The sequence below is a fragment of the Oryx dammah genome, unplaced genomic scaffold (genome assembly GCF_014754425.2).
Source record: "Oryx dammah isolate SB20612 unplaced genomic scaffold, SCBI_Odam_1.1 HiC_scaffold_12, whole genome shotgun sequence".
Classification (NCBI taxonomy): domain Eukaryota; kingdom Metazoa; phylum Chordata; class Mammalia; order Artiodactyla; family Bovidae; genus Oryx; species Oryx dammah.
Window position 1 is genome coordinate 46,330,559 of NW_024070196.1, and position 8,386 is coordinate 46,338,944.

The window sequence follows — 8,386 nt, forward strand, 5'->3', positions numbered from 1 at the left end:
AGAATACGTAGTTCAGTTAGAAATCTCTGCTGCTACTTGTAATTACCACTGGGAGACAGGCACCCCAATGCTCCAAGCCCAAGGAAATGGTAAAACCCGCTGACATTTGTAAACAAACTCACTGTAGTCTAAGGGATAAATTCACACTGAAATACACTCTAAACAACAGCAAAGTCACTCATGGATGCTCTTAAACTTGGTTTTCTTTGGGAACACCAAAGAAGTCTGAAGTCTACACACCTGAACAGGGGCAGACCCAAAACCACTGAATAGTCTAATGATTTTAGAACTGAGTATTTTAAGCTCATACCCAGCTTGGACGCTCACCACAGTGCTCCGATAGTTATCTTTCTCGACTTTCCCAAGCTCTATTCCAGAAATGTCATTTTTATTTTTCCTAAGAGTCACCAAAAGGCAGCAAGGCAAGTATACATACACATGTACATAAATGTCTTCAGTCTTTCCAAGATCTGTTTGGAAACAATCAACAAAAAAGTTTTTACTTGTGGACATATTTTTTAAAAACCTTTTTTCTTTTTTAATGCACTGAAGGCTATTCTGGATTTTACCTTAAATTACTTAACCTACCTACTTGGTGTTTCTCGAACTTGGTCTCAAATCATCTATGCTCCTCGCTCCTGCATGCTATGTGGAACCCCATCCCACCTCTCACAAAAAATTATTTAAACCATTGTTCAATTCTAGTATTGTTGATGCAAGGATGGTCTGGGTCATCAGGCTTCATTCCGAAACACCATTTTCAAGAAACAAGATACCCTGACTGCAGGCTTCTGTCCATCATTAATAAGTGTTAATAAATGCTCAAAATTCTTAAGAGGTCTTGTTCAGTCTGGAGCTTGACATCAGGATGACCCAGGGATGGCTGGGTTTGTTCTTTCAGATTCCCACGGCAGTTGGTCCAAACTCTGCCCTTGGGTCCTTCTGGTTAGAACCTGAGTTTAGCTGTGTCCCAGACCAGCTTGACTCTGACTCACTTCAAATCTTTACAGCTACACAACTCAAGCAGCAAACACCGGAGGAGAAGCAAGCACAATGAAGCACAAAACTGATTAGCTTCCCCTTAATGACTTACCACCCTTAACAGATTATTTTATCCTATCCTGATCTACAATCTATTTTGTAAACGTGTCCAGGTGTTTGTGGGAAAGCAGCATACTTTGGATGGTTGTATACCGTTTTCTCTGTATACTTTGACTTCAGCAGGTCGACGGAGCCCTACTGATTTAATTCTAATTGGCTGGATCCATTCTCCAGACGCTAGTCTGGGGGCACAAGCCTGTATCCATGCTTAATATCCAAGATGCTGTTTAATGAACTGGGCTAAAACTGGGCAGCCCTTGCATTCTGCCACCCAGAGTCAGAGACAACTTCCAACCATACCCGCTTCCTGCATGTAATTCCTCTGCAGCCTGAAATTAAATCATTCTGCCCACTTTGGAATCTGTCCATTTGCCATTTCACAGAGATAACCAGTGATCTGTAGACAGAAATGCACACTCAGGATTTGCATGAAAAGTAAACAGAGGGAGAAAGTTTTCTCTGTTCTTCCCACTCACAGAGAAGGGTCCCATCACAACACACAAGGGACCAGCACCAAACTAAAGAACATCTTTTATTTTAAATAAAATAATGGAGCATGAAAAATATCATATATGACAAATAGACACCAGCAAGACCACTCTTTTCTGGCATCTCCTGGTGAGGAGAATTAACTCCACCATTTGTAGACAGGGTTCTGGGGTCTATTCATGGAAATCATTTGTTTAATAATAGAAAGAGTCAATAAGCCCTTTGGGCACTTTTGAATCATCCCTCTCCCCTCTCCACCCCCCACCCCCACCCTTCTACAAATCAGTCCAAACGTGTATCACATAGGCTTGGTTTCCATTAAAAAGCCACAAACTGTAAAACTAAAAGGGTTGTGAGGGCTGGGCCCCTTAGTTCTTTTGTTAGCATACTTCTTTTGTTGTCTTTACTACAGCAAAATACTTGTTTCTCTTTTGATTTTTATGGAAAGAGAAAAAGAAATGCATTGCACATCGCTGGCACTGTACCAATATGAGGTTAGATGGAAGTTTCTATCTGGGAGAAAGACCCATTTGTGGAGTCTGGAGTCTATTTTAAGGGACTCCACATCCACTGGAGCGTGCTGAGCTGTCAGGCCTTCTCTTTCTTCCTGTTTGCACAGTAGTTGCTGTCTACAAGCGGCCTTCTGAGGGTGGGCCCCTGGGACGGCTAGCCTGCAAGAGATGGCATCTCTCTCTCTCTCTTTGCAACTCAGCAGAGGCTCTTTAATTTGCAAAGAAGTTATCTCTTCCCTGATTTGTAAATGGATAGCAAAGCCAATTCAAACATACAGATGTATATTTATGGAAGGTTCTAAACAAAAGTTTTCTTCTGGGGGCCTGAATCAACTATGCTACCACAAATTAGTTACACAAGAGGCTATTTAACTGGGAGGGCTCTCCTACACGAAAAACAAAAACCATACCCTTTAAGTACATTTGGACTTTCAGTGTATCACAGCATCCTGAATTTCAGAGTAAAAACTTTTATTTATTTATTTATTTTTTTAACTTTTATTAAAAAAAAAAAAAGCAACCAACCAACGGAGAAAAGCACCATGTTTTGGCTCTGACAGCCACTGAATCCTCTCTGGGAAAGTCTTCCAATCCTGCCATCCCTCCAAGCCCCATTTACACACAGGTGGGAGGCTGGGCGGGGATTTCATATTTCCCCAGATGGGTTTTGGGGGGATGCTGGGCTTTTTTGTAAATTCCACTGCTGGTGATCACGCTGGCCGGTTTTCTCCGGCTCTTCTTCTTGAACCTGCGGCTGCAAACGTTCTGCCAGGACTGCAGAGTCTTAGATGTCCAGACCCACATGCCACTGGTGATGCCTACCACCAGCAGCATGAAAATCTTCACCATGAAGATCTCCACCGCGGGGATGGAGGTGGCCATCAGACAGTCCAGGTTTTTAGTCTGGTTGTTCATTTTGCACTTGTGCTGCGTGGCCAGGATTTTCCAGTACTCCACGTTGAGGCGTTCGTAAAAGTAGCAGGCAATCACACAAGTGGCCGGCACTGTGTAGAGCACGGAGAAGACCCCAATCCGCACCATGAGCTTCTCGAGCTTGTCCGTGTTCTCCCCACCCGTTTTCATCACCCTCCGGATGTGGAAAAGGGCCACGAAGCCGGAGAGAATAAAGGAAGTGCCGATGATGAGGTAACAGGCCAAGGGGATGAGCACGAAGCCGGTGAGGGCGTTGATGTCCATATTGCCCACATAGCAGACGCCGGTCAGCTCGTCCCCCGCGACCCGGCGCATCACCAGGATCAGGATGGTCTTCACGGCCGGAATGGCCCAGGCGGCCAGATGGAAGTAGCTGCTGTTGGCCTCGATAGCCTCGTGGCCCCACTTCTTGCCCGCGGCAAGGAACCAGGTGAGGGTGAGAATCACCCACCACAGGGAGCTGGCCATGCCGAAGTAGTAAAGGACCAGGAAGACCAGGGTGCAGCCCGTGCTCTCCAGGCCCTCCTGGATGACATAGAGCTGTCCGCTGTCCCGGTCGCAAGCGATGCTCTCGGCGCCCGCAAAGAGGCGGATGATGTAGCCCACCGAGTAGACGCAGTAGCACATGGACAGGAAGATGATGGGGCGCTCGGGGTACCGGAAGCGCGCTGGGTCGATGAGGAAGGTGAGCACGGTGAAGGCGCTGGAGAAGAAGCAGAGCACGGACCAGACAGCCAGCCAGACCACCGCGAAGCGCTTGTCGTCGCGGCTCCAATACACGTCCACGCCGGGCGTGCAGAGCGGCGCGCACGACGCACTCTTCTCCACGTGGTGAAACTTGCCCGGGTTGTCGCAGCCGGCTCGCCCCGGCCCCCCATCCTTCAGCTGGTGCTCCTGCGCGCTGTGGGGTCGCTGCGGCCTGAAGAGCGGCGGGAACATGCCCGAGCCCCGCGCGGGCTCGTCCGAACCGTTGTTGGGCGCCTCCATGCACAGGTAATTGGGGTCGTTCTTATTGGGGAGTTTGCTGCAGTCCAGGGAGTCGGGCCACTTGAAGTTGAACTGCTCCATGATCGGGGAGCACTTTAGCCGGGCCTGCTCACACATGACCCGGCAGGCGGGGATGGGGGTGGAGACTTGCTCGGTGCACATGGGCGCGTACAGGGAGCACAGAAAGAAGCGGAGGTGGCCGTGGCAGCCGTACTCCACCAGCGGCGCGAACTCGTGCAGCTGGATGGCGGCCTCGCGCTGATTCTCATGGCCCATCAGGTTGGGCATGCGGGTCATGTTGTAGCCAATGTCCTTGCACATCGGGATTTCGATGGGCTGGCACTTGCCGTCGCCCGGCCGCTCCATGTCCATGGAGCTGATGGCAGCACACGAGCCCATCACCTGCAGGACTAGCCACAGGCGGGGGCCCGGACGCTGCATGGTGGCGTCGGAGGTGCCCCGGCGGGGAGGTCCGCCGCCCTCAGAGCAGCCGCTCCCAGGCTCGGGCTGCCGGCCCCGGCTCCTCGTCCCTGCTCCGGCCCCCGCCCATGCCCGCCCTGCCCAGCCCAGCCCCGCCCGAGCGGTGCGCACAGCGCCCCCCGGCCCCGCTCTCCGCGCCCGCCTCCGCCGAAGTGGAGCCGCTGAAGAGAGGAGCAAAGTTTGCGAACAATACCAGGAAGCGAGAGGAGCCCTGCAGCTCTCGGCGCGCGACCCGGCGCGGGCTGCAACTCACGGCCGCCGCCGCCGCAAACTTTGGCTTCTCGTGGGAGCAAGCGGAGAGGGCGGGCGGTGCGGGCGCACCGGGGCCGGCGACTCGCGGCGGCTCCGCCCTCCCCGCGCCGGCCTCGGCCCGGCTCGGCCCGCAGCCGTTCGGAGTCCGGTCCCGGGCTGAGCAATCTCGCAAACAGGCAAAGTGGGAAAAAGCCGAGCGCTGACAGGCCCCGCCCCCGGGCCGCGCGCCCCGCCCCGCCGCTGCTTTGCATGAGAAAGCTCAGCGCCCGGCCCCCAGATCTTGCCGCCGCCCCAGCCCCGGGCCCCGCGTCGCCGCCCTCTCGTGCGTCCGGCCCGCTGCTCCTTCGCCTTCTGCGCCAGCCTCCAACTTGGCCTCTCGTCGCCTCCCCGCCTGCGCTCCCTTTCTCGGGGTGTCCCCGGCCTCGTCCCCCGCAGCCCAAGGGCGCCGGGGTTACTGGAAGTTCGGAGACTGGCCGGAGGAAGGGGTGGGCTGGTCCAAGTCAGGCTAGGGGCTTATCTCTTCTGATTTTTATGATGGGTCCAGGGCCGAGGGAGCTTTCAAAGCGAGATGGGATTTGCGTTTTATGGCCTCGGCCATAAAGTGGCCCCTTAGCTTGTAAAGCTGCCCGCATCTTCCCGAGGCTGCGGAGTTACCAGGCCTGCGTCAGGGCTCCGGCTCCGGGGAGGGGGGTCTCTTTGAAATTTCAAAGAGAAGCGCTAAGGGCAGGGGGAGGGGCTCTGGGAATCTAGATTTTAGGGCCGCTGCTCCGAGGTCTCCGCGGAGAAGGCGGGGAGGAGGAAGGGCGGGCAGCTTCCTGGGACTCTGAGGTCCCAACCGCCGGCCTCAGGAAGCCGGGGGCTTGGTTTGTAGAAGGGTGACCCCCCCGCCCCCAACAGAGCCGCTGAGTTGAGGGGCCTCGCGCCAGGCAGGCCTGGTAATTTCTTCTAGGCGGCTGAGTTTATTTATTATAGGAAGTCATTCGCTCGTCGGGTATTTATATTATTTGGCGAGTGATTTGCCCGGCCTGCTCTCTCCTTGACTGCGGACCCGCGGGATGCTGCGGAGTTGGTGGGAGGGCGCTGAGTCAGCTCTTTCCGAGGGTCCCCAACTCCCCGGGAAAGGGGAGACGCCCATCCCTCGCTCAGTTTCCTTAAAAAGTGGGGAAGGAGTGTCCCAGCCCAGTGCCCTTAGAGCACGCCCTTCGAATGGGGGCGAGTTCGGGACAGTCACTTAGGCCACACACACCCGCACCTGGGCGGGCGCGGTGGGCGCGGACGCCCACGCCCCACTTCCAAAGAAGCGCTTCACCTGGTTTCCCGTATTAACCCTTCAGTAAATAGTACCCCTCGGAGGTGGCCGGGTCTCTCTCCTCTTAGACGCTCTCGAGGTCGGGATCTTTGAAAGTTTCCCTGAAACTCCCAAGACCACGCATAGAGGGGTCCGTTGGAGGACTTAACCGAGCCGGAGTAGAGGTCAGAGGAGCCGGCCCCGTGCGCAGGGGTCTCCTTTTTCTTCCTCCCTTTCTGAGGTTAGCACTCTGGAGGGATGTGCGGTTCGCACAAACATCCCTGCGGGTCGGTGCTGCTCACTCCACTCCCACCGCACCCCTCCCCCGCCCCCGCCCGGCTTTGCAGGAGCGGCTGGCGCTGCGGGTTTCCCGGTTATTTCTAGGAAGCGCCCAGAAAGGAGATGCTCTTGCCAGTCGCTCGTCCCCGGGGAAGCTTTTTGTCAGCGGTGGCAGAAGTGGGGCGCTTCCTCTGAAAAGGCTTTTTTAGAATATTGGCTTTTGTTTGAAACAAGTCGTATGATTCTACATCTAATAAGAAACTTGGGAGAACTCAAAACCTAAAACATACCCACTTATTCTATCCATCCATTCATTCAGCAAACAGAGAAGAACGAGGCTGGGAATTTGCACCCGGCACTGAATTAGTGTCCCTGGATCTCCCTGTGAGGTGTTGGAGGAGGTGGGGGATGAGGTAGAAAGTGGGAAAAAAGTGGGGAGGATAGGGTCGAGGTAAATAAACGCTAATGCAGTCAGAACAAGCTGCCTTCAGCTGGATTGTTTCTCCGAGATGCTTTTTTTAAAGGCTGTCATTTTCCTTAAGATAGTTGCGTTTGTTTTTGTGTTTGTGTTTTTTTTTTTTTTTTAATCTAGTGAGCTATTCTCCGAACCTTTTCATTGAAAAGATTTCAGAATTTTTCTTGCCAGTTTCCTGCCTTGGAGATCATTTTCCTTCTTTTTCCTTTTCTTTTCCTTCCCTCAGACACTCTGAAAATAGACATGGGGAAGAGTCACTGACAGTGCCAAATACCAAGAGCCAGGGGTGTGAGCTATTTGAGAAACCATCTCCTAATTGATCTTTTATGTGCTGTTTTAATTCAGCCATGTTCAGACCCATTATTTTCGCTATAACCACTTCAGATTGCTTTCTTCTCTCCTTTTTTTAGAAGAAAAAAAAATGTCTGCAGAAGTGCTTCTCTCTGCCCAGCTGAGATGGAGACCAACAAATAGACATTATGATAGAAAAATGAGGGCTCTGAGAAATCACCAACTGCAAGATAACTCTGTAACTAATAAATGAAAAGGCCCTTTTGATGGCTCCAGCTGAAAAGATATTTTATTTTATTTTTTTTTCCTGTGTGTGGGATTTGAGATGTGTGATTCTAAGGAGCGGCGGGGTTCCCTGCTGCTCAGCTCTGGCTGGCAACTGGCCCCCCTCTGGCAAATGTTATGGAGAATTGGGAGGAATTTTATGGCTGTCTCTCCCCTCAGCTCTTTTTTCTTTTGTCTTCTTTGAAGAATGACTTTAGACATTTTATTTACATATTTAACCATGGATGAAAGGGGGAAAAGAAAGCATTTGGGGCTGTCGTGGGAATGGTGATATGTTTAAATTAATGGAAATCTTATTAGGCCTCTAAAATTTTGAGCAAAGGTTTTTAATGAAACTTTATAATTAAACATGATTTCAAATAACATGCAAGGACAAGGAATATATATGTATATGTTTTATACACCAACTATCTAAAAATATATGTATATGCGAGAGACACTCTTAAACATTAACTACCTTCAAATTCTTGCAAATGTTTGCCCAGAAAAAGAATAAGGTTTTTGAACAGGAACATGATTTCAGCAGTCAAGCAGAATTTTGACTGAGAGTTAAGTATTTCTGGATGGAAGGAGATCGAGAGAGAGGCAGAGTTTTATCACCTAGCAAATTCCAAAGTCGAAAAGAACTTAAGGATATTGCTAAAAATCAAAGTTGTATTTCCTCTTAAGATGTTATAGTCAGTGGAAATGATGAGCAGTGTGTGAGATGTTCTGAAATGAGATTCAAGAAAACCCACAGTAATCTCTTTAAGATAACAAGTACTGACTCTTTCAACAGTAGAGAAAAATTAAACCGTAGACTTAGCACGTTACAAGCTAATTACAAGAGTAAACTTGTAGACTATCAGCACAGCTTAGGAAAAGAAAGAGAAGCGTGTTGTAGGGTTGAAGGTAGAAAGTGGTTCAGGTGATCTGTTTTTCTAGGAACTCTGGCTTGGAGCATCTCTCTCAGCACATTGGCGTTTGATGATCTGGTAAAATGAGTCTGATGTTTCTTCTTTTATCCTCTATTAT

General features: G+C 50.8%; 1 protein-coding gene across 1 annotated transcript; it reads right to left on the reverse strand.

Annotated features, from left to right (window-relative positions):
- Positions 1-1,615: 1,615 nt before the first annotated feature.
- On the reverse strand, positions 1,616-4,994 carry FZD10 (frizzled class receptor 10). The gene has a single exon (XM_040251598.1). The coding sequence runs from the start codon at positions 4,461-4,463 to the stop codon at positions 2,718-2,720; it is 1,746 nt and encodes a 581-aa protein (XP_040107532.1). The 5' UTR covers positions 4,464-4,994; the 3' UTR covers positions 1,616-2,717.
- Between the last annotated feature and the right edge of the window lie 3,392 nt (positions 4,995-8,386).

What these genes read in the sequence shown, in the direction of transcription:
- FZD10 (XM_040251598.1), bottom strand. Translation starts at nt 4,463, where the DNA reads ATGCAGCGTCCGGGCCCCCGCCTGTGGCTAGTCCTGCAGGTGATGGGC.